Below are 27,106 nucleotides of genomic sequence, written 5' to 3'. Positions count from 1 at the left end.
ACAAGGTGACTGTACTATTTTTATGCAAGGTTGATCATACAACCATAACCCTTCTTCAGGGTTTTTAATTGCAAACAACATCACTGAACACATCACTTTTCAGTTCTCCTACTTTTCTACATGACATTATTATACACTTTTTTATACCCTATTAAGAGTTAGATGGATCAGAGGAATATATATGATCGAAAAAAAGAAGAGTTCTCAAATCTCAGTTTTTTGCATGAGGCTTTCTGGCTTTTTTCATCTGAAGGAAGATTACACATATCATCACCTTCTAAACACCATCTTTGAAATGAATCTCCTTCAGGCTCAAAGAGCACCCTTTTTCTTGTACATAATGTAATTGCCCCCTTTGCTCTGAGTTGTATTCACAATTCTTGATCTTTCTGAATTTCAATTCACAGCATCCAGCAAAGCTAGGAACATTTTTTCCACCCCGCTTTGCTAGTGAGCTACGTTGTCCATAAAATTCAGCATGATACCAGCTCAGGAAAGTTACTCTCCTGCAACTGTCAAACACAAACCAAAGGATATTATCAAAAAGCACAACTGGATCCAAAGATCGCCTTTACTTGAGAGACACAAAATGCTGGATCGCTGCTTACTGTACTAAAGCACAACTTGGATTCTTACCACCTTACAAGCTTGAACACTTAAAATCATCACAAAGGTGATATGTGGTTTATTTTGCATCAGTTCCTATGCAGTTGTGTAATTTTACATAAGCCTTATGCTTTTTCACATAAGAAGCTCCGCTTCTGGCTCAGCAATATGAAATCATTTTACTCAGTTACACTCCAAACCAGGCTAGGTAGGTTTCCAAAACAGACTTAAAAATCCATTCAGCAATACACTGGAAACCAAGAGCTCTTTTCCCATTGATATTTTATTCATTCTGAAGTGCAGCCTCAGGAAATTAGGTCTAGGATTAGTTAAAAGCAGACTAACGTGTTACAAAAGTTATAACATTGATGCAGTGTAAACTCTGAACTACAATAACAAGAGAACAGTACCTGAAACCTCTGAACTGTAAGAATGAAGCCTACTCTTTCCCTATTTGCTAAATCACACTATAGCAGCAGTGGCATAAAATTCAGAGTGAATAAAATATCAGTGGGAAAACAAACGGTGAAAGAAATTTTATTTCTTCTTCTCCATGGCCCTACCCACTGAATTTGCCAACTAGAAATCAATACAATTGTGTCAGACTAGTTTGAAATCTGCACCCAGCGAAGGTGGTACAGAGCTACTGCTGAAAATCAAGAGCTCAAGACCGAAAGGGCTTCTCCAGGGAGTTTTTACTACCTGTTAAGACAAGAACTGTAACTTTCCACAGTGTTACTTTGAAGGTTCTAACAGTCATTACTACAACAGGGCTAACAGATTTCTTAGGGCAAGCATTAGCAGGGCAATTGTTCATAATGATAGAACCTGTAGCTTCAGGTGGTCTCTTGGTACCTCACCACAGTACACAGCAGTGTACTCTAAAGGACAGTGTGATGGAGAGGCAGCCAGGGGCAGCCGGTACCATCCCGTAGCTGTTAGGGTACCACTCGTGGAGCAAGGCAGCCCAGAGTGATTTCAGTAATGAATGCTATGTGGCTCACAGGAGAACGCGGAAGGTTAAGGGTCGTATGGGAATGTGCACAAATAAGGTTCTCAATCAAAAAAGTTTCTGTGGCTAAACGTGGGTATTAAATTCCAGGGGAAGAAAAATTTTCTTATCCAGTGGGTTTATCCTTACCTTCCCATTCAGCTCATTCATGCAGAGTTTGGTTTCTGTTCTGGAAGTCTGGATTGCCAACAGAATTTCTTAAATTTCAGTTGCTGATGATCTGAAACCTTGAATTCATTCAATGCTCTTGACCAAGAAATTGAATTAAATATGGACTATATTTTGTCAAACAGCTTACTTGAAGAACAATCTCCTGCAAGCTAGGGAGGTTCAGGGGATTTATTGCTGTTGTAGGCTCCCTCCCACTCAACCTCAGGTGTGACTTGATCTTATTCAACGGAAAATGTACTTAACAGTGTTCTGAAGTGCTGTACTTACAATGAAATTCTACTTTAAAAGTGATGCTAATAATAGTTTAAGAGAAAAATGTAGCTGGGGTGCCTTCCTCTCTGGGTTGAAATGCATACGATGTTCTTTCAAATTCAAAGAAATGGAAGAACTAAACAGGTTCATGGAAATTCAAGCCATCCTCATCACCACAAATTTCAAATATTACTAAGTGTGAAGGAATTGCCTCTTAAATTCACCAGAAGGGCATGCAGGTTGTGGTGTTGAGTAGCAGCCAACCACCAGGAATCCATCTGCTCCTTCCCAATGGAAGGCAAGAAATACCAGAAGCTAACACAATGGTGGGAGGGCAAGTTTTAAAAGGCAACAAGAGCAAACAGGGATTCTCCTGCAGGCAAAACCTGCTGTTTAAGAATGGACAAACTTTCTTTTACACCAAACCCTAATTTTCCTACCCTGTTTCTGGATGCAGAAGGGAGTGGGCTATAAAAGGGTCATGGGTGTAACATCAGAGAGGACATCCAACATCCATTATCCCCATTTCTGCCTACTCAGAGTTGAGCGTGGACTATTCCGCACTTAACGCTGAGAGTCTTTTGTGATTAGGAGAATTCCCAGTGATGGCCTGTTAATTACAGCTCCCAGTACCAGGGAGGATGAGCAGTCTATAAATAGCAGCTGTGGAAGCTGCATAAGCACAGCATTCATTTTCAGATTTGAATACATGAATTAATACCAAAATCCACTTTCTAAAGTCAGCACCTTACACAGCTGATGATACATGTATTTAAAGAACTTTTGATGTTCACAGGGTTGCTTCCAAAAGAAAGCCTAAATATGTCTTCTATCGTAAAAAAATACCCAACCAAGGCAAATCAAAAGGAATCTACTGAATGGAAGGAAAAAAATCAACTAACACAAGACGACGTGCAACACTATTTACGTAAGATTTTCAGATGTTGTATGAAGGGTAAAGGAATTTGCCAGAAACTCATTAGTAACAAGACCTTTAAGATGGTTTAAAGTGACTCTGGGGGGGAAACATTAATGGAGAAAGTAACACAAACTTCAAAGTAAGAGCTCAAACCAGTAGATTTTACAAAGCACACTGCTTAGAGAGTGCTGCTTATACCCAGCAAAACCATTGTCTTGGTGTGCTGCTGAGGTCAAGTTGGATCCTGCACTATCATAGAATAGTCAGGGTTGGAAAGGACCTTAAGATCATCAAGTTCCAACCCAAACATCTTTAAGAGGAAGTGATTTCCCAGAATGATGAGTGCAAAATCACATGTGGACAACAAGGAAAAAAAACCCAAAGAGCAAAATAATCCCAACCCCACCCCTCCTAAAGCCCCATTCCTTCTACAGCTACAACAAGAGTACACCCTTGCACATCCCTGCTGTCTCCTGTGGTCAGTAGAATGCCTTTCCCTCCCAGGGACAGCATGAATGAAAAGGAGAGGGCTGATTTACTCAGCAAGTCCTACATGCTGTGCCAACAGCATAAATTCAGTGGAAATTCCCAGAACTTGCTGACACTTGTGTAGATCTCATGAGAGTGGTGGTTTGTTGGGGGATTATAGCTTGGGAAACTGGGAAGAGCTTGGGTTGGTTTTTGTTTTACAGCTTTGCAGGTTGAATCTGGTAAAGTCACCTAGAAGTCTGTGTGTTTGGGTGTGTTGCTAATGTCAGTGGTGTACAAGGCTTTCCTAAAAATGATCTATCTTACGGGATACAAAAGAAGAACAATAAATAGGGTAACGATATCAAAGTTGGTACATTCCTGAGAGAAATATGCTTATCCAAGTTAAGAATACATAGAAAGCAGAAGAAAAAGCAAAGGATTTTTTCATATACATATATATAAAAAGCATGGGAAAAGCACTACATTTCTAATGGTTCTATTGTCACGAGCAAATTAGTAAAGAGAGCATCTAATTCTGAATGTGTCATGATTTGTTTCAATTAACTTTCACCTGGTTCAAGGAAACACTGACAGACAACTTCAGGATGATAGCTGTTGTTACAGTCATTTACACCATGTGAGAATATCATCAGCTTGCAAAGATAGCTGCCAACTAGCTACCAGCTAGATAGATACCAGCTAGCTACCGCAGCAACTCTGGATTGCCAACAATAACAAACAGCCCTAAGGTTCCATGAATTACTAAATATAGACTGTCAAAACCACATCATTCCAGTCCCTGGTTTGACTCTGCTTGAATTCTGTTCAGAGAGGTGCTCAAGACCTGCCAATGTTTGAGAAAGCAGGAAAAGCCATGGTCAGAAACAGCTCCTCCTTTGTAGAGGGGAAGGACAGCAGCTTCTGCTGACTGACATCCTAAGCCACTTTGGTCACCATGCTCACACCACCCAACAGGTAGTGCAGGATCAGGGACAGACACACAGATGCTCTTCAAGCTATGACAGGAAACATGGTCAGAAATACACCACCTTATCCTGTTGTTGGACATAAAGTGACACCAGATCCCAAAGGTTAGTGGTACTTGGGGAACAAGGCTTTGTATTACCTAGGTACTCAAAATGTTATCTTTAAAAACTATAGGAAATGTTATTTTTGCAAAAAACTTGCAATGAGTTAGAAAAGTGAATTTGGTAGGAGAACGTTTTAGTCCGACACTGGAAGGTAAGAAAGAGATGAGCACAAGGGTAGCATTTGCTGTTATCTACCAGACTTACTGGTACAGCCAGTCTTACTGCAAAACAAGCCCAATAAAGCCAAGTGCTGCAGATAGATGAGTGCTACCACGGCAGTGCCAGCACAGGCATCAGCCTCTTCCAAAACAACCACAGGGCTGAGAGGCCTGCCTGCCAAACTGAACTAGGAGAAAAATGAGGTTTGTGCTTTCTATGTTGGGTTTTTTGGGGTGTGGTAGCTTGTTTTGGTTTGGGGTTTTTTAGTGTTTTTTTCTTTGTTGTTTTAATCCAGTCCAGCTGCACAACCAGTTGCAGTAACCAAGCCACAGTGTGGATAAAGTGCTCATGTCCACGCTGGCCCACAGGAGCAGAGAATAACAAGCACCACCTCAATTTACAGTCAACAAAACCACAGTGCAAAGGTGTATAAAACCTTCCCTACTTCTGACCTGCTAAAGTTTACAGGCATCCAAAACCACATGAAATCTTTGTATTTCCCTTTAAATGCCCGGACAATAACAGCTGTGAAATGGAAGCATTAATAAACAAATGAGGAAGGGAAGCAGCTTGCCCAAGTCTAGTTTCCAATACCAAGCAATGCCAAAAGGACCATTTAAGGTAAACTAGGGATTTACTCACACAATGTCAAACAACTACACATGTACTGTTCTTACAGCCTTATCTGAGGCTTCTTATCCCCTCTTGTCTGAGAAAAGGGGGATGGGACTCACCCAATGGAAGATGAGGAGCTTGCTGAAAGAAATTGGGAACTTCAGTATTGCTAAAGGCACACATGTGCTTTGTGGTTCCTTGTCCACGTTCAGGCACACGCAGGCACGCTACACTGAAAAGACCATAAGCTGAGTGTATCTAGAACCAAGCAAACCAGAGCTACAAACATTTCTTAGAGGTTGTCAACACCACAAACAGAAACTGCACAAACGTGCTGCTGCCAAAGAAACATTTTCATCTGGGGGGTGGAGCATTTAATGCAGCTATGATGCCAGCCTTCTGCTAAAAAAGAACCATCCTCCTTGCCTTTGATACCAGAGATGCCATTTTGAAACATCTACTGTCATCACAAACCTAAGCAGTAGTTCAACGTTAAAATCCAGGGCTGGCTTTTTTAGTAGCAAGAATCGAAGACTTTTCTTAGAATCATTTAAGAAGTTAAATATTTTTAAATAGCCAAATTGGCAACAACAAGCTAGCTGAACATTCTCCTTCGTCTGGCAGACAGCTACAATTTCTTTCTATGCTTGTACTTCTTCCTTCACTTTGCTGAATATCCTACTGCTGCCACAATGAAGCCAAGAGAATTGTTTTGTCTATTTTAAACCTTCTGGGAAAGAAGAAAAACTCAATATCCTTAAAATACTACCAAAACTACTGCCAAAACAGCTTGTGAGAGCTCACTCAACTATGCAGCAAGGCAGGGGGGCTGAAAGGATGATTAAAGAAACAGACTGGGAATCATGAGCTGCATCTTTCTTGTGTTACACAACTGTTTAATGAAGAAGAGCTAGGTGTAAATTGAATCTTCTGGTAATTAAAAGGAAAAGTCCCTGTGCCAGGAAAATAAGCCAAGAAAGAGTACATTTCACACAGCTCCCTCATCTCACAGAAACAGGGAGATAGTTGCTCACAGTATTTGAGTAAGAGCCCTGCATTTTTCCCTGCAGCAGGATGACTTCTTCTCACTATATAATGATATGTTAACCTTCTCAGGTTCATCCAAGACCAAAAGCTACCAGCACAGCTGTGAAGGTCACTGCTTCCTTGCTATTACACCAAGTTACCTGAAGCAACCTCCATGCACTGAAAGTTAACTTACACTCATGTCATTAACAGCAAATGTAACCAGGAAATGATCTCAGTGCCCAGTTCTGTTTGGTGGGGGTGCAAAAGAGAGGAAACTCTGCGGACGCCTGTTTCATAGAACTGGGTAACTGACCTCAGCAGTTCTATCTTTAGATCAATCTGTTTCACTGTATCATCATTTCCTAGTAAAGGAAATCACACATTAAACCATTATCACTGCTACTGAATGTTCAAGCTTGTCTGAAAACTACAGCCTGAACCAAAGGTGCTTACAAATCAATAAAAAGTGTCTAACAGGCAGCTAAAGGGTCCAAGCAGAAAGCCTGGGTTATTCTAACAAAGGAGGATAAGCTATTTATTAAAGAGTTTAAAGCTATTTCAGAAATGGGAGTTTTCTATATACGAAGCACAGCCTCGAGGAACAAAGCACTTAACACAGTGCAGAGAATCATAAGGCACACCCCGAGCAGTTGCAATGCAGTAGCTGGACATGTCCTTGCTAGTACAAACACTCCTGACTCATCATGCTATAGCAGATTTAGTAGCTCCTCGTTATTCCCTCTCTTGGCAGTGGACAGCCTCATTTTTTTCCCTGCTTGTAAGAAAGGAGGAAATATTTTAGTTAAATAAATGGAATAAAATGCTCTGTGAGGATTTTCTCACCTCCTCTGACCCCAATGCATCTCTGCATTTCTCACAGAGTAGGGAAAAGAGTTTGTAGTTGCCAGCAGAGCAAAATATATTCCACTTTGAGACAAGATACACGAAAAACCTGCTGGCTCTCAGAACTATTTGCCAGGGCTGAGCTTTGCTTTCATGTTTATGCAACTGTAGTCAGGAATGACACATGAAGATGACTATGTCTTTGAAACTGAGGAACAGTCCTGTCTTAACCTCTTCTGGTATCCCTGCCCTAAAGTCTCTTTCCACACCCTGAACCCAGTTACACGTAACAGAAGTACTTCAGCTTCAGTTTCTACAACTCAGCTGACTATGAGTGGGAAATACTGACAACCACTTTTGCTTTAAAATGGATACATTTTAGACAGTTTAAAGAGCTCCAGATCTTCCATTTTCAGATCCACCTAACCCCATTCATTAGATAGATGTGAACAGTTAAGAGGAAAGAGACAGTGGCCCCTTCTCTTTTCCTGAATTCTTCTTCCAAGGGTTCCTGAGCACCCCCAAGCCTCTGTTCAGACTGACCTCTGCCTGCAGAGGCATCTGGCCACCTTTCACCAGCAAAATTTGGTCATTTGAATTTGGGGGGAGGGTGGGGAGGAGTTAAAATTCTGGCACCCAGAGTCCTATCAGATGCTGCTCTGGGAGCTGCTCCCCAGTCAGATTCCTCCATTCCCAAGCTTGTTTTCTATCAACTGACGGTATCCTGAGCACGCACCCAGGCATTGTTGAGAGCAAACCAGCTCCCCATTCCTGGCACGGAGCAGCAGGAGGGAGACGTGTGCCCAGAATCTTTAAGACCAGGCGGAGCTGGCGGCAGAGGATGAGGTAATGGCTCCTTCCCGATTCCAGGGCCGCTTGCACACAGTTACTGCTGCTCTCAGGGCAGCCTTTCAAACACCAGATTTGCTTCCAACACTTGCTGAAGTTTATACTCCCTTTTAATGGCAGTAAAGGGAATCCTTGCGCTCATATTCGAAACTGGCGCTTAAATATACTATTGGTTGAAGCCAGTTCCACATTTCAGCTGTTTTTATGGGCAAGGCATAATGTACGCTAATCAAAGCATCCATTTTGGAGAAAAAAAGAAGAAAGGAGGAAAAATGGGTCCGCAGGGAGAAAAGATAAAACAGGCACAGAACAAAGCAAAACACACACAGCAGATATTTTTTCCTTTGGGTGTTTTCACCGAGGACTAAATGTTTTTAGAAATAATGAGAGTCATACTAAGAACATTATTCTCTTCTTACTAACTCCTCGGCATGCTAGAGGACAAGCTACATGGAGTGCTTTGATTTTCATTTTTGTTGGAACCATCTGTGGCTGAATAATCTGCAGTCCAGATGTTGTAACAACAGCAAAGTCCCTCTTAGCGTACACACGAGGATGGCAAATGGCTGTTATGAAATCCTGAACGAGGCTAGCGTCTCCCCTTTCCATTCCAAAAAAATCACAGAACGTATAGGATTGGCAAAGATACTAGAGATCAGCTCACAAAATGAAAGCGTTTGTTCAAAGGTAGAGAGAATGTCAACTTAGTTTAATTTACACCTTCTCTCTCCTACTCAATCTGCACTTACAAGGTCTAAAATCATTAGAAGTGTTTCCAACAAGCTTTCAACTTAAAATTCTAAGGGAGACAGTCTAAAAGCACATGTTCTCAGGCAAGATATTAGAATGCTGAAGGGACGGCATGAGACCTGGGAAGAGCAATATAGAAAGTATGTTCAGCCTCTTACATGGAATTCTTTAGGCATGTGATTGGTGTGAATGAAGCAACATCAGATTACTGCAGTTATTACAATACTTAAATATGGCTACTTGCAAAACTGCTTAAAAATATTAATAACACCTGGCAACTTCTGAGGGCTTCAAATAGAGGAAAAGTTTCTGAACGTAACAGTGCGTAGGATTCCAAATTACCTTCAATCTCTACCTACATGTAAATGATGGGAACTGTATCCCTCTGTTGAACAGTTAGAACTGCTTTCATGGGAAATGAAAAATGTGCCTTCTCACAAACATCGTCATTGTGTACCTCACATCTCCAACCACAATTTCTTCAGGAGTTGTAATTTGCAATTTTGTGCTTGTACAATTTCACCAGCACTCAGCAAATTCCTCCTGTATCTGCTTAGTAAAATAAAGAAATACTTACATTGACATTCCAAGGCATCTAGACATGTTTTTAAAAGTCTGCTCCTGGAATTAGTATCCAATTCGTATCAACAGCGATGTTTAAATTTTGAGTAATGTCATCTCCATCATGCAACGAATGAAGTTGGTAGGGCTTTGAGGGCTCACAGGTCAAAAGATCACTACATGATGCAAACAGATACGCACGCATTTTTAGCTCTGAATCCTTTGAGAGAACTTGGGAGTAGTGAGAACCTTGGTAATAGCCCGTTACAAAGGAAGCTACAGAAAACTCCTCAAAACAGTACACTGTGATGGACTGAGAACACACAGAGAACAGTTCCTCACTTGTCACTACCCTTTCCAGAAAGCAAGAGGGGACAAAAATGAGGTGTGTTTGCATGTGAAAGATATCTGTGAAAACTTGCTGTGGAAATGTTTATAGCTTAGCCTCTGTTCTAGCAATGTAAAGTGGTGTTATCCAAGATGTATGTGTAAGGTTAGGCCGTAAATCCTTCAACAAAACACTACACAAAGAAAGCCCTCAACAGAATTCTGCCCCAGCACAAAAAGCAGAGCAGCATAGTGGGAACAGCCACAAGCTGGGCTTCACAGCCTCTCTTCACTAGCAGTGTCAGACCTTGGCACCACCACCAGCAAGACTGGCTCGCATGGCAAGAAATCCCAATGCCATAGAACACTTCCAGAGGAGAGGACATTTGACAGTCAATGCCTTCCAATAACCAATATCCCAGTGGAGATACTAAATATGATTCTAGTCTCTACCAGAATAACAAATGAGTCTGAGAAGCACAAACTTTTGCTCCCATATTCTGTAATACTAGCCACAGTCACATCACGTTTTCAAACCACCCTGTTGTCCAAGTTCTGTTGAAAATATATTATCAATACAGGAAGTGTTTGTACCACCCTGCCCAAGAGAATGCTGAAGAACAACTCAGTGCACTCTACTCGTCATGGCTCAGGTGGGTGTCCTGGAGACTTTGAGGAGATAGTAACTGAGGGCAGTACCTGGTATGTGGCAAGGAACCAGAGTTACCACCACTGTCACAGTGGCACAAGAGAAGGGAATGAGGCAATATATTTCTTCCTACAGGCACACAGCTCTGTACAGAATCATGGTTTACAACTACTGACTGCAAAGCTGACCCAAGGGCAGGACGTGTTTCCTCAGGCTGCTGAGGTTAAACCATTCAGTCCTATTTAATCTATTAGAACCATCAGTGCACTGGCAGCAGAATGGAACCTGAAAATCCTATCAGATTGGGCTGCAATAACTGGTAAACCTGGTATTTCCAGCCTGCAGTCAAAACAAACACGAGAATAAAATCACAGCCCTTTTCACTTGGGTTTTTTGATTCCCTTTTTTTATTAAGTAGCAGTCAAAAGGCCTCTTGAAACCTTGTTTATAAGCAAACCAGTCTCAAAGGCTGGATTTGCATTGGCAGGGTTTGAAGCCTGCAAAATAAACCTTTCTAGGTAGTGTTTTCCTTCTGCCTATGAGGGAGGAATGGTTTCCAGTGTATTCCCTCCTGGACTAAAGCCCTTTCAAGCTACATTGAAGAAAATGCCTAATTCAACACAGCTGGACTCCAACACTTCCGCGGCAGCCCGGCACTGCGGCACCTGCAATCCTTCCTTTAGGAAAGCAATGAATGGTGACACACAGTCTGACAGCCTATTGACAGGGTGAAATCACTACTGCCTTTCAAAACCAGGAGCATGCACAGAACCTGTTCCTTAGTTGCAGTTTCTTTGGCAGAAATTGTTCCATTTGGGTGATACTTTACGTTCTGGTATAGTGGATACCACAAACCATCTTTTAAAAGTATATTCTTCTAATTAACATTGAGGTTCCTAACGAGTGCCAAGTTACAGTTTGAAACAAAGTCCATGATCAAATGATAGAGCTCCTAGAAAAATGGTTTTCAACTCCTATTTTTTTCTCTACTGTCCTGTGTTTCCCATCCTCCAAGGATCTTTGTGAGACTAATGTTTTGCATATAGCAGTGATTAAATGAACTAGACCCCCAGCTGTGCTTCAGCTTTACTCCACCCATAACTGGCTATTCTAACAAAGGGCCTCTGGTAAGAAAACTCTACTTTGGATTCTGAAAATTATTACTGTAATAGGAAAGCCAGAAAAATTATAAAGCATCTGTTGAAATTTCAATTGTGAGGATAGTGACATGCTCCTAAAAGCTTCATTCTTTCAACACTCCTAGTGAAAAAAAGCAGAAGTATTTACTACAATTTATGCACTTCTTTCTGGCTCTAAATTCTTTGTATTTCAGCCCAGCTTTATGTACCAAAACCAATGAGATGATTATTTGTTAATTAAGGTTTGGGGTCTTGCTTTGCAAGGAAGATTTCAAAGACACAATGACATTAACATGAGTATGTTGCAAAAGACATCCTTAAAATTTTCTCTGGTAGATGCAGACATCCAGGAGATGATAACTTGCCTTCTCCTAACAGACAGTTCCAAAGCTGCTTCTTCCAGCTCTGTGCAGGGTGCTTCCACATAGGTGGAGCACTCATCCTCTGGGGGAACTTGATGCCACAACTTGTACTGCTCCCTCATTTTATCATCATAAACGTGTCATGGAAGATCACATGGGCAAAAAACATCCAAATGATTCTGCTGCGTTGACTTGAATGCTGGAGAGTAGACTGAAAAAATGTATCCCATCACATTGTGGGTGTACATCTGGCTACATGGTAGGAAGCACAAACAAGAGAGAGAAGCTGGGAAGATGGGACTGGTTAGCAGAAGTCCAGCTAAGCTGAAGACCCCCATCCTGGACATACCTAACCAGGCTGGGCAACCCTACTCCATGCTGTTCTGCCAGGGGAAGAGCAGCCTCTGCCAAAGAGCGTGACATCCAGGACCCGGCTTTCAATTCAAATAACATTTGGACACACAAGATGCTGTGACATACTTCATGTGCTGATAACAGTGAGCGTAATGCTCAGAAGTTAACTGAAATCAGTGCACCTGCACAGCACATACCTGAAAGGAAAAGGGATTCTTCATCTTGAAGCAATCATCAGTTCCAAATCCTGGCAAGTGCTGAACACAATCTCTATCCCTTCAGTGATCTCACAAAACACAATTTGCAATCCCGCCTGGTGCCCTCTTTAAGAGTCTCCTGAACTTTTAAAAGAATAAAGCTTCTGGAAGTTTCCCAGATCCCTTCTAATAAGAGTTTATAGATTCATGCACCATCTCATTCTGTGATGGTTCAATACCATCACAGAATAGAAGTAGGAGAAAGAAGGCTATTAATGAAAATGCCACAATCTGCCAACTTCAAGAGCCATAATCAAAACAGAAATCCATGGGATACTCAGGGACTGTCTGAGCTACCAGTGGAATCAGAGTGACTCAGCAGAAGGTAATGAGACTCTTCAGTTCTGTGTTGATACTAGAGATATAATGCAGTGGGGGAATGAGGTAGTCACATACAGCAAAAGATCATGCACAGAGATGCCTGGGGTTCTGCACATCCCTGTCTCTTCCAATTCACTGCTAAGAAACTGCAAGTTGTCTGACAACCAGTCAATATATAAAAAAAGTTTACCTCTGTTCCAGTCCATGCAGCAAGATCATTTAGATGTGTTTCAAGTAACAGTCCCTACTCTTCTCTGTTCCTGATGTTTATTTTTCACTATCAGCCTCCTGCTGATAGGGTATGTCACTAGCAGCATCTGATGGTTTCCAATGCTCTCATTCATTGCTGCATGCTGCTTGACCACCTTTTTTCTTTCACCCTTCTGCAATTGACTCTAAAGACTGTATTATCCAGCTTGAAGTTCACTGACCATTGACTGCTCAAGGCTGTTCAAAAACCCAAGCAAACACCAAGTCTTTAAATGTCAGCCAAACAGAACCAGCATCTTCCTTCCCTCCTCTGCCCCCCAGATATTAATGATTTTGAGCCTAAAATAAGCCAATTGATGTATCTTCCTACCCAATCTACTTTATGAGCACGAAAAGCTGCAGAGATCCTTTGACTTACATACTTCTAATTGATTAAAAGTTTCTGTAAAGGCCTATTAACCTTTTATAAAGATAAACAAACCTGAAAGTTTTACAGTCAAACCTGGCCCATCCATACTTAGCATGGCAATGCACAGCCTCATACAATGGCATCAAAAAGCTTGAATTGTCTGCAGTGTTACAACACATTTTTATATGATGAACTACTGATCTAATACTCAAGCCAAAACACAGTCCTAGCACTGATAGCTGGAAAGGAGGGCTGAGCTCTCCCAAGCTGCAGGAGGCTGTGAAGCAAGGCCTACGGCAGCACAATGAAATCATCATTAGCTCTTGCAAAGCTACAAACTATTCATAAGGAAATCCTGAAGTACCTGGAGGAAAATTTCAAAGGCTTCTGCAAACACTGTGAGCCATCAGCAGGGAAAAATTCTGGCACTTATCATCTTTCATCCCAGTGTTCTGAAGAGCTTTAAAAGCACTAGTATTAGAGAAAGTTTAAGTTAAGTGATACCCATTTGAGGACAGGGAAGTTGGCACGCTAGGCATGAACTAAGCAGTGAGAAAAAACAGGAATTCTAATGCCAACCTCCTAGATTTTTAAATTAGAATAGCTCTGATAAGAACTGGGTAACTCCTATAATGTGAATACAGAGCTCAGAGCAGTGTATTATCTGTTACCCTCTATCATAGTGTTCGTATTTCTACAGCCACATGGAAGCATCCAAAGAAAGTACTTCAATAAAACACAGAAACTTGAGAAAATTATATAAATAAGTCCATAACTGGGAAAATTAACAGTTACAGGTAGAAATACAGATTTTATTACAATTTTATGACAAATAATATTTATTCAGGATAAAACTATTCAGTGCATTGTTTTTTAAGTATTGATGAAATCTACTGAACAAATTCTAAGCCCTGCCTGTGTTAAAACAAAAACTCATTTTACACTGCTTGTAATTTCTAATTCCCATCTGACAACTCTTACCACACCTACATGATTAGGGCAGGAAGAAATCAGAATTTGTTATAACATCAAAAACTGGGTCAGGATTAAGCCACCAGCCTTTTCAACAAGAAAAGAATCTGATCCATCTTCCCCAATAATTTACTCCCATTTATATACATGCATAATTGTATCTTTTCCCCTGAAGCTGCTTAACTATGAACACATCAACTTGTAAGTACTCAAGTATGAAGAGTCACCACAAGCAGCTTGTTATTCACTGACAAGTCAACATCAGACACCAGTCACCTGATACACAAAAAATCCTCCTGGTTCAGAGGCCACGTTTCTACCAAACACCAAGAGAAAAGGAAATGCTGTACTCACTTGTTAAAGAGATTCAGTCCAATCCTATAATGGCGTTTCCTGATAACATCGTTACTGAAGGCAGGGGAATCCCAGCTGTTGCGAGTTTCTTTGTGGTAGGTTTGTTTGCTCAAGGTTTGCTCCCTAAGGCTGTCTCTAGAAGAAGATTCTGAGCTGCAATTTATTGTATCATTAGAGTTGGAAGTGCTGTTGATGCTGTCATTGTCTCCATCAGAATAATCAGACTCTGATTTGCTTTGCCTGTTTGCAGTGCCATTGATAGCTAAATGACTATCTATAGGCCTAGCCCTATGTCTGGCCTCCTGTTCCTCTCGGGATATAATCTTGGCAGGAATACTGTGAGGGATGTGTTTTGGGCTTCCTTGTTGACCAGTGATTCCTCGATCATAGGCATTTTGTCTCTTTAGTGAACCCCTCTCGGAGCGATCACTCAAGTCCACTGAACTGTCACTGGGTGGCTCTATAGTTAGCAATGGTAGATGATCCATTCTCATCCTCTGGTCCTGACATTCCAGGGATGGGGTACTCCTGCAGCTTGTATCAGTGTCTATCTTATCATCTTTGTGGGTCATGGACCAATACTCTTGAGAAGAGTTCACAGACCGGAGCCTCAAATCAGATTCTGTGCTGGACGGTCTGTCTACTGACTGGGAAAGTGGAAGGGGCGGAGATAACTCTTCCTCATCAATATATAACGTAACATCACTGTATGATGCTGTCATCTCATCAAGCTTCCTGTGATCCACATTGTGAATGGCTGGTTTAGTTTGAGCACAACTATCCCTTTCCATGTCACGACTTCTGACTTGATCCGGAGTCTGGACTTCATCTGAATGTAGACTGCGGCAATTCAGTGCATCATCAATGGATTCTGCAAGGGATTTCACCTGCCTGGAAAAAGCATCCTCTAGTTCTGTGATAGCATCAGCAAAATCAGTAGATGCTGCTGGAGACTTCATTGTAGCTGACTCTCCCAGGTCACCACATTCGGATGGTACCAGGGATCCCAGCTTTGACCCATCGTTTGTAACAGAAACTTGTTTTCCTTCGAAGTAAGAGCTGTGGACTTTCTCAGGTCCTTCAAAGGAAAACTGCATTCTCATATTGGACAGTACAATGCGTCTTGACATACGATTTTCAGACATAGAACTTCTCAGACGCTCAAAGTTTTTGTTCATCTGATACTGGCGAAAAGCTGTTTGTATGGTACGAGCAGCATGTCTAGTTATGAGACGGCCTCCATACTTCCGTTCTAGCATTTCCACCTGGGGAAAGGGCAACACAAGCACTTTGTGACTTCATGCAGGTTAGGACAAGGTTAAAGTAGAACAAAAATCAAGTTCTTCTAACAGCTTTCATTTTTGGACATTTTTCAAACTGCATACTGGTTTTTGGAACTGCAAACTCAAAGCTCCAGACTAACAACTGCACTAATAGTGACCAGAATAGTCATTTGCAAATTGCACCATAGAAGTATGACAAATATGTGGCTATGTGAAAACTGTCATTTACAATTTCACGTGCTGGCTATTTGTGTGGGTTTAAATGTTGGTTTTCACACATGAGCATCAGTGTGCCCATGTAAAAAGCAGCCAAGGTAGCACTCTGATGCAGCACAATGCAGTCATTCTTTCGCTGCAGAATGGTGAAATTCAAGTACGGGGCAAATTGCCATGTTTTGGGAGTAAATTCTAGAAGTGGCCATCACCCGTCCAGGCATGCATCACCTACATGAGTGTAAACCAGGCAGCATCATCTCACACAGGCCCAATACCAAAGTGAAACTGAGCCCCCCAGGCCTTCCAGAGAAGTTTCTCTGATGGAATGTCCACATACACAGTCTTCCTCAAACCAGGAAAATATTTCAGACTTTCTAAATACAAATTCAAACCTATTTTCATTCTTGTGATTACACTGAACATTGCCAGTGTTTCCAGTTTACACAATGAATATGCAAAACAAGCACATTATAAATGCTGCCCATTTATCCTAGTGAAAACAACATGTCGATACTTTTGGAATATTAGGTATTTTTAAACATTTTCTTCCAAAGGTGAAAAGCATTACTTATTTAAATGACACTGAACAAGATGAGGAACTAGCTTTATAATTTCCTCCCCCCAGAATTTAATTTCTGCTCTGACTACTCTTTGTTGGATCCATATTAGTCCCAAACACAAACCATCCATGACAAATCAATGTTTAGTAATACAATTAAATCCACCATTTTCCTGGCAGCAATTTTGTATAAGTTCATGCCATTTTCATAACACTCCAATGATTCAAAAGTCATTTTTCCTTGCTTGCAAATCCAGGTATCCTTTTTCATTAGAGCCCATGTTTTAATTCCTTATGTTACATGGACATGCACACACAACACCTCCCCTTTTTACTTTAGAGATCTCATGAAGTGATTGCTAAGTTAAGACATTGATGTGCAGAGGGGCTTCACCCCCTTCTGGGGAAGGAACTAAATGCTACTAAAAATATAGTCCATTATGTCTACCAGTGGGGAGTAGTTGATGTATTTCTTTCAGTGCTATTGCTGGGTTCAGCTGCTCCTTCCGTATCAGAGATGATCTCCTTTTATGCTCTGCGTATTTAAAGGTGAGTCACTGATTTTCATTAATTCTGAATTCTAGATGCAAAAACTATTATGTACAGTTATTGGCATAAACTGAGGAGGTCAGCTTACTGCTACGGAATTGTTCTGCTGACTGTATCTTGAAAATTCCGTGAGCTGGGCTCAGAAAGCTGTGACTGCTCTCTGAGATGGGAATCTGTGCATCTCTGCATAATTTTCTATCACTTGTCTGTAAACAAACTGCTCAGCCTTTCAGCCCCAAGCAGGGGTTATATTGTCAAAGAGGTTAGGAGGTTACTTGTCAGACATTCCAAAGATTTAAATCTTACTAGGAACTTCTATCACAACCCTGCCACTGCTGCCACACATCTGCTGCTGTTTCTATCCACAGTGTGCATTAGGTGTGTTTAAATAAATCACGAGATTATTTTGCTGGACTAATCTCAAAAAAAAAATGATGAGTAGTCCATTTAGTTCTCCTTTCAAAATTAAATGTCAAAGCTAAAGAAAAGAAAACTAGCACAGCTGGTGTGAAAGAATGAAACAAACCCTAATCTGCTATAAAACCTGGGCTTTCTTCTGGCAAACAGGCTGTTGTCTTTCAGGCTTACACAGAAAATAACATCACTGATCATCATAAAGCGGGGGGGGTTGGTGGGAATTTTAATTGAGAGTATTTTGGAATTTGCCTAAATGATTTACTAGACTTGTGACTAATATTTCATGCACCTTTTAAATTCATATTGAATACACACTGCCTTTAGGTAAAGCCTTGGACATTTTCCTAAATAGTTCTGAAGTACCTTCAGAGGTTTCAATGAGAGCTTTTCAATAGCCGTAAGCAACTTTTCAGTATCAAGCTTCCTTTATGTATCACTTTTTATTGTGTAGGATTCCCTGAACAAATCCAAAATAACATTTGCAGTCATCATTGTCCATCAATCCAGCATAAAAGGACAGATGGAATTAGGCTCAGTGGAGTATCTGCAGTGCAGGAGACCTCTTTAGTAAGCCTTACACTCTATGTCAATCCCTTATGAGACATCAGCAAGAACAACTGCCAAAGGTGGAAAAGTAAGTAACATTTAGGTCTCACAAGGAGGTCCAATTTAATAGCAGAGCTGGCATAATTTACATCAAGAATCAGGAACCTGGTATGTCCCTGCTCCAATATAGAATTTGGTGAGCATAAAGGCTAAACTACTCTCAAACTTGCTATCCCAAATCCTGGCTTCAACTTTCAGTCAGAGCTCAAGTTCTGCTCCGCCACGTCTCTCTGGAACAACATTATATCATCCTCCAACCTGAAATTTCAGAACAACAGATAGATAGCAAATGAGACTTGGCCCCTATAAATTTCACTGAGGGTCAATGTGTGGTCCAAAACGGAAGTGGTCTGCTTCCTGCCTGCAGAATTCTGCCTGCTCCCACTTTCACCATGTTACCATGCAGGCTGGAGGAACTATACAATACGACAGGGATTCACAGTAAACAAAATGTTCTGTGGCAATAAAGATCTCCAACACAACCCTCTGCTCCAGTCCCTGATGTACTGGTTACTGTGTATCTATCAAGGAAATCCAGTGCATCCTATGTATTTGCTTACCTAAGCTACTACAGCATCATTTTTAAATGATAGATATGAACTTATATGGCAATAAGCATCTTTCAAATATAACAACATTCAGAATAAAGCTTAAAAGGGGTGGCTGAGGCTGACTGTCTTATGGAAGCATCTTTTTAGGGAGAAAGGTTTTGAACACCTATATAACTTTTATCCAGCTCTTTCTAAAGCATATAGAAGTTTTGCCCAGTGGAGTAAAACCAATTAAGACCTTGAATTAACTCCACAGATATAGAAACCCAGACTGGTTTGGGTTGGAAGGGACCTTAAAACTCATTCAGTTCCAAACCCCTGCCACAGGCAGGGACACCTTTCACTAGACCAGGTTCCTCCAAGCCCTGTCCAACATGGCCTTGAACACTGCCAGAGATGGGGCAGAGAATATCAGCGGCAATAAGTTCTTCCTTTCTTTCAGCAACACAAAGACATCCAGGTTTCAAAATGACTCATTTTCTTGGAAAAATACTTAATGCTATTACATTTAAGTTCTTGCTCAAAGCATGAAATTACAATTCCTAGCAGAACAGCTTCTACTTTTAACACTATTAAAGTATCTTTTACACCTTTCTTCAGGAAGGGGGAAGGTGTAAAGGGACACAGGAATGACACAGCACAATAAAAGTCACAAATTTCAGAAATGCTGACACATGACTATTTTGAACTAAGTTGGTCACAGGAAAAAAGGTATTTTCAGCATCACAACTGAAGTGATGCTAGAAAAGACTTTTTCCAGCTTGCAGACATGTTGCCATTATCATAACTTAGGTAACAAAGCTCAAATACCTGCTTATCTTGTAGATCTGAAGAGAGTTCATAGCTCTCAGAAAGAGATCTTGACCTTTTAATAGCTTCTTCCTCTGCTTGTTTTCGCAGTATGGATGTTGAGTGCTGAAGTTTTGGCCTCCGGGATCTTTGTTGTCCAGGGGAGACAGAATACAGCCCGTAAGCAGAGTGATCGTAATGGTCTGGACTAAGAGCTGAGCTGTGTGTTATAGGTCCTTGATGGTAAGTAGAGGGGCTATCCAGAGATGTGCCAGTTTCGCTGCTTGGGGCTTCACCCTCAACACTAGACAGAATGGAAAGACAGGAAAATCCTCAGGTGAGTATTGCATACCAAAATTATCAGCAACAAATAGCATAGTTTTGCTTAGTATCATTTTATATAGACACCCAGCATGCTTTGTTTAAATTCAGATGCAGTTAGTACAGGGTAATGTGGCTTCCATGTCGAACACCATAGTTTTCATTGCAATCTAAGCAAGTCTTCATTCTGTTGCAGAGGTAATCTTTATGAGTCAAGCAGGAGAATGGAGCTTTCAAGCATCACTTTACTGTATACAGTAATTGCTAATAGCATCCTGAGTAAGTCACTCAGTAACTACTGTGTAAAATAAATGAAAACTTAATTTCTTCTAAGGCTGCTCATTTCCAAGTCATTCTACTTCAAAATGGCAGAACTTTATTTGTGCCTTTCCTTCCTTTGACAAATAAAAGCAATACTTTCCCACTGTTACATTCTAGCTCGACATAAAAGGATTACTTTCAGGTTACTCAACAGAGATTTGGGATTTAATGAATCTTGTGAGCTACTATGTTACTAAAAACTGAAACTGGGGAAAAGTATCTACAGGAGAAATCTCATTTATTTCTCTGCTAGTGAAAGACTGCTCCCCTGGGATACTTCTGGCATGCTTCATAGGAAAGCATCCCAAAGGATGGTGTTTCTAGCTAATAAAAGCAAAATAATTTCAGGTAGGGAAAATGCAATAGGAGCTAACTGGCAAACAAAATACCATTTTCACATGAAGGCTATTGCTGCTAAGGAAAACAGAAGAGGAAAAAACCTCTATATTACAAGAGCTGTACACAATAGGAAACATTTTAACACTGAGTCCTAGCCAAGGTTTATCCTGAAGCAGTGGTGGCTAACAGTAGCTTCTATTTGGTTTCTGTCTGCAGTAGGGCATTCCCACATTGCAATAGGTCAGGCACTTTCAAACTTCCGTCTTTTTCACTTTTCACACAAATATTTAACATCTGCCTCATCCTGTGTGCACAGAGCATTGATAGAAAAACTAAGTTTTACTTTATTTAATCACTCAAAAGACATAATAAGCACTCCTCACATGCGTGAATGAAAGCATCTACAGTGTTTTCCCCACTTTTTGCTTTAGGAGCAGGTACATCCAAACTTTAAAGGGGTAAAATTCCATGCTCCCACCACACCATGTATTTCTTATTTTGCTTTTATTCACATGTACATGAACATAAAAAATAAAGCCCTCCTGCTGCATCTCAGACCTGAAGTGCTGTGACCCATGCTGCAGACACATATCACAGCAGTTCCTTCAAAGGGCTGAGCCACTGCTGAAGGACCGCTCTCCACTGCGCCATGGACTGCAGTGCCAGAGGACAGCAGGGTTTACACTGGCACAACTCTCCCAGCTGGAGCAGTGAGCACTTTTGAAAGTGTGGGAGAAAAAAAGCCCCTTAGATTTCTCCAAAGGTTTCTATAAACACATAAAACTGAAAGCAAGGCCTCTTTCTGTGCCCATGAAATTATGACTCCACCAGAAAGGTATTTTCAAGCATACTTTACCCAAGCGGGAAATATTTCCAGTGTGCACACATTACTTTTTCCAGAAAGGAAACGGACAGGAAGCTAATCCCTTTCCCTCTGTGAACCAGCTGGCTTTCAACCTGAAAATGACAAATCCGCCAGGGATTTGCTACTGACATTGAAACTGTAACCGCCCAGCAAAAACAAACAAATCATGCTCTCCAAAGGAACCATGGAAGAAATTAGAATGGTACTGAACTGCTTCACATCACACATTTCCCTGTTCTGCTAACTGTGCAGCTGCACTATTTTGTACATCACAGGTTCTTAATTACAGGCTGGTTTGTAAGTACTTTTCATACAGGTATGGTAGATTTGTTGGTAACAGGAAGTCCGGAATTACCACTATTTCCCCTTTCTTGAGTTTGGTGACTTTTTTTCCTTCCTTGCCCTTCAATTGTGGACTATTTAATAACCCTTCCATGTTGATTATCATCTCATACTGACATTTTCATAATACCTTCAGTGGATCACTTAACCTTTTCATCAACAGGAAGGGAACTGCCCTAATCAGAAAGAATCAGAAGGGGGTCTGCCCAAGGCTCTCATTCCAGTTAGAGGTTTCTCCTTTGTCTTTAGTTTGTCTTTCATACTTTTTCCAGACATAAATATGATCCCTGTCTGAGTATAATGCTTGATCTCATTTTGCTCATGGGGCTAGTCCCTGCCATCATATCTGACCTTTGAGGCAGGGAAGTAATTATCTTTTACAACAGGCAGCCTCCTGCCCAACAGCAGGACAGCCCTTCCGAGCAAACACACGCACACAGTTCTGCGTATCTGAGGGCTTCCTCCCATTCAGCCCTTCCCTGTTTGTTAAGAGCGGCTGAAACTTCATACGAGTTACTTCATACGAAAGAGACTGCATGACAAAGAAAAGCAGCTTGCTTCCTACTTCTTCCTACTTTACATGTGTTTGGGAAAGAAAAATATTTCAGCAAATATGATGTGTGAAGCTTTAAGGATGACAAGACGTATTGCTCCGTTGTGGAGGAAGTGCATGCAGAGACACATGGAACAGGAGCATGGAACTGAGCTTCACCCTGCCCCTGTGCATTTTGAAAGCTGTATGCTAAAAAGGGTCCCTTTGCTTCCAAAGCAAAGATGTCTCAGAATCTTGTTGTCATGGAGGAGTTCAACTTACCAGATGTCTGCTAGAAAGTACAATACAGCAGAGAGGAAACAGTCCAGGAGGCTCCTGGAATGTGTGGAAGATGATAACTTCCTGACAGAGCTTGTGAGGGAGCCAGTGAGGGAAGGTGACCCACTGGACATGCTGTTTGTGAACAGAGCAGGACTTGTGGATGATGTGATAGTCCAGGCTGTCCTGTGCATAGCAATCATGAAGTGATTTGTTTTCCATTCTCACAGAAATAAGGAGGCGGTCAGCAGAACTGCCTCTTTGGACTTCCAGAGGGCAGGCTTTGGCCTGTTTAGGAGCCTGGCTGAGAGGATCCCTTGGGAGGCAGTCCTGAAGGGCAAAGAGTCCAGGAAGGCTGGACATGCCTCAGGAAGAAAATGTTAAAGGTACAGGAGCAGGCTGTCCCCATGTGCCAAAAGATGAGCTGGAGGGGAATAAGACTGACCTGGATGAACAGAGAGCTTTGCCTGGAGCTCAGGGAAAAAAAAGAAGAGTTTATGACCAGTGGAAAAAGGGGCAGGCAGCTCAGGAGGACTGCTCCCTGAGGCTAAGCAGGGAGAACATTAGAAGAGCCAAAGCCCAACCAGAACTTAATCTGGCTACTGCTGTAAAAGACAGTAAAAAATGCTTCTATAAATAGATTAGCAACAAAAGGAGGGCTAAGGAGAATCTCCATCCTTTATTGGATGCAGGAGGAAAAACATAGTGACAAAGGCTGAGATACTTCTTTGCCTCAATCTTTAACAGTATTACCAGTTGTTCTTGAGATACCTATTTGAGCTGGCAGACAAGGATGGGGAGCAGAACGAAGCCCCCAAGAATCCAAGGGGAAATAGTCGGTGACCTGCTATACCACTGGGACACACACCAGTCTATGAGACTGGATAGGACCAAGGGTGCTGAGGGAGCTGGCAGAAATGCTCACCAGCCACGTTCCATCATTTCTCAGCAGTCCTGGATAAATGGGGAGGTTTCAGTCGGCTGGAGGTTAACAAATGCGATGCCCATCTACAGGAAGCGCTGCAGGAGGATCCAGGGAACTACAGGCCTGTCAGTCTGATTTTGGTGATGGAGAAGTTTATGGAGCAGACTATCTTGAATTCCGTCACACAGCACACACAGGACAACCAGCTGGTCAGACCCAGTCGACATGGGTTTACGAAAGGCAGGTCCTGTTTGACTAACCTGATCTCCTTCTGTGACAAGGTAACCACCTCAGTGGACTATGGAAGGGCTGTGGATGTTATCTACCTACACTTGAATAAAGCCTGTGACACTTTCTTGCAGCGTTCTCCCAGAGAAACTGGCTGCTCATAGCTTGGGCAGGTGTACTCTTCACTAGGTAAAAATTGGCTGGCTGGCCAAGCCCAAAGAGTGGTGGTGAATACAGTTAAATCCAGCTGGACTTAATAATCCTAAAGGTCTTTTCCAACCTAAATGATTCTATGATTCTAAACCAGGCTCAGAACACAAGCCAGGGTGACAGGGCTTCATCTGTCCACTTATTAAAAACGCCAACACACAGGATTCTGCTCCAGGTTTGCAACAAAAATTAGAAAAGGTCCCTCTATGACTAGGGGTATAGTCAGACACCTCTCTAGCACTCCTTCACTTTCAGCAGCCACCCTGCACACTCTTTCTCAGATGGGTGAGAAATGCAGTATATTAAGTGCACTGCAAAACTGAACAATATAATGCTTGACCCCATCCCTGCTGAAATTAGAAATAACTTCTTAATAAAGGTCTCCAATGTGAGGCACGTGCCCCCTGCTATACATGTCCAGTAGAACTACTGATAATTTTAGTGTTTAAAAATATCTAGCAGGTGAATTTGGTTCATCTCCCTGCAGTGTGCAATGGCACGCTAATAGAGAGACCAGCAATACATTGAGTATTCCAATTGTGTAACATTAGGAGAATGCAAAGCAGCTGAAATTAACCTTTCATTTTGAGAACTCCAACTGTCTTATCACATTCCTGTTTCAGCAGAAAATAGATATTCATTATCTGCCAAGCCAGAAAAAGAAAGGTTGCTTGCCAGTATTTTACAAAGCAGAAAATGGAGCAGCTAAGGAGTGAAAATGGAAATTAAAATATTTAAAAATACTTAGTACTATTAATATGACTTTGCATGAACAAAACTTTAAAACAGAGCCATGGAAAAACTTTGATTCTTTGTACATCTAAATTACTTTTTCAAATTGTGACCAGCCCTGACTGAATCCAATATTTTATCAAAAACTGACACTGGAAGTTTCTTGGTGCAAAAATCTCTACTGTTATACTCCCCCCTCCCCCAAACACACCACTCTATCAAAGAACAATAGGGAAGAAGAAAGACTTAGAGAAAAATGGAAACAGATTGAGTTCAGTATTTTTAACAATTCTCCATGGATATATAAAATGTTGGTGAAAATCAGATTAGTTTTACTTTTTCTAATGACTATAAACCAGTACTAAATACCAAACATAGATGCATTCAGGCGTTTGTTTTTTTTTTTTTTTTTTGACTGTGCATGGCTCTAAACTTCCTGCAAGAGCTAAACCACACATTCTGCAAGCAGTTTTAAGTTAAAATCCATCAGCCCAAGTGACGTATGTGCACACAAGGAGGATCCATCCACAGTCTCTGTCGCAGGGCAGTGAGATCAGGGTGATCCCGCAGTGCGGCTCACACTGCATTCACCCATGATGCACACTGTGTTCTACCAGCCACATAATCAGAGCTTACCACTCGCTCTGAGTCACAGACTAACACCAGTGTGCAAGCAGTAGCTGCCAAAAGCTGCTTTTCTAACTAACGTGCCTCCATGTCAAAGCTGAGTAACATGGTGCACAGCTGTATCTTTGGACTGAAGTAGCATACAAAAGATTCAAGAGGACAAATGTCAAGTAAATGACGTTGATGGCTAGGAAAAGGTTGTGGGTTTTACTTTTATTATTTCCCACTACTCAGATGATGAGTTTATTTCAAGAATTACCTAACAAGAAAAAGCTCTGTCTCCTCCTTTGCTTTGTTTAATTGTCAAAGGCAGTTGTGTGGTTAGCCATGACCAAAACAAAACCTTTCTCTCCAGGCATGTTAGCAGCAGAAACCTGGCAGCTCTTTTTTCCCCTGACTCTCATTTTATATCCTCAGTTATTACTTCTGATCATAAAGACTGTAATTAGTAGCCAGTACACTACCATATTTTAAAACAATATATTATTGGAACTTAATCTGGCAAGTCGGGTCAAGGACAATAGAAAGGGCTTCTTCAAATACATAGCGAATAAAACTAACACAAGAAGCAGTATAGGCCCACTGCTGAATGAGGTGGATGCCCTGGAGACAGAGGATATAAAGAAGGCAGAGGTGCTGAATGCCTTCTTTGCCTCTGTCTTTACTCCTGCAGACTCTCCCCGGGGGACCCAGATTCCTATAGCCCCGGAAGGAGTCCGGATAAAGGAGGAGTTTGCTTTGGTGGATGAAGACTGGGTTAGGGATCAGTTAAGTAATCTGGACATCTATAAATCGATGGGTCCGGATGGAATACACCCACGGGTGCTGAGGGAGCTAGCGGAGGTCATTGCTGAGCCACTCTCCATCATCTTTGGTAAGTCGTGGGAAACAGGTGAGGTGCCTGAGGATTGGAGGATGGCAAATGTCACGCTGGTCTATAAGAAGGGCAAGAAGGAGGACCCAGGTAATTATAGACCGGTCAGCCTTACCTCCATCCCTGGAAAGGTGATGGAACAACTTATTCTTGACACCATCTCTAGACATATCAAGGATGAGGGGGTCATTAAGAGCAGCCAACATGGTTTTACCAAGGGGAAGTCATGTTTGACCAACCTTATAGCCTTCTATGAACGAGTAACTAGGTGGATGGATGATGGTAGAGTGGTAGATGTGTTTTTTCTTGATTTCAGTAAGGCATTTGATACTGTCCCCCACAGCATCCTCATAGATAAGCTAAGGAAGTGTGGGCTTGCTGATCAGGTAGTGAGGTGGATCAAGAACTGGTTGGAAGGAAGAAGGCAGAGAGTCGTGGTCAATGGGGCAGAATCTAGCTGGAGGTCTGTGACTAGTGGAGTCCCTCAGGGGTCGGTGCTGGGACCAGTGCTGTTTAATATTTTCATCAATGACCTGGATGAGGGAACTGAATGTACCCTCAGCAAGTTCGCTGGTGATACTAAACTGGGAGGAGTGGCTGACACACCAGAGGGCTGTCTCGCCATTCAGTGAGACCTCGACAGGCTGGAGAGTTGGGCAGAGAGGAACTTGACGAAATTCAGCAAGGGCAAGTGTAGAGTCTTGCATGTGGGGAAGAACAACCGCATGTACCAGTACAGGTTGGGGGCTGACCTGCTGGACAGTAGTGAAGGGGAAAGGGACCTGGGGGTCCTGGTGGATAGGAGGATGACCATGAGCCAGCAATGTGCCCTTGTGGCCAAGAAGGCCAATGGCATCCT

General features: G+C 41.8%; 1 protein-coding gene across 10 annotated transcripts in view; it reads right to left on the bottom strand.

Moving 5' to 3' along the window:
- The window catches only part of IQSEC1 (IQ motif and Sec7 domain ArfGEF 1), a 337,609-nt gene that overhangs the window by 30,334 nt on the left and 280,169 nt on the right, over positions 1-27,106 (bottom strand). For all 10 annotated transcript variants that reach the window (XM_057404192.1, XM_057404183.1, XM_057404184.1 and 7 more), the window contains 2 exons: positions 19,674-19,956; positions 14,683-15,947 (listed from right to left, as the gene is read on the bottom strand). In XM_057404192.1, coding sequence (XP_057260175.1) covers positions 14,683-15,947; positions 19,674-19,956 — 1,548 coding nt within the window. The remainder of the gene's footprint in view (positions 1-14,682; positions 15,948-19,673; positions 19,957-27,106) is intronic.

This window comes from Pezoporus wallicus, unplaced genomic scaffold, assembly GCF_028554395.1.
Source record: "Pezoporus wallicus isolate ANWC-B61680 ecotype Strahan unplaced genomic scaffold, APGP_CSIRO_Pwel_v1 contig_5935, whole genome shotgun sequence".
In the NCBI taxonomy this organism is placed as follows: Eukaryota; Metazoa; Chordata; class Aves; order Psittaciformes; family Psittacidae; genus Pezoporus; species Pezoporus wallicus.
Note: the sequence above shows the minus strand (reverse complement) of the source record. Positions and strands in the feature narration are given on the sequence as shown.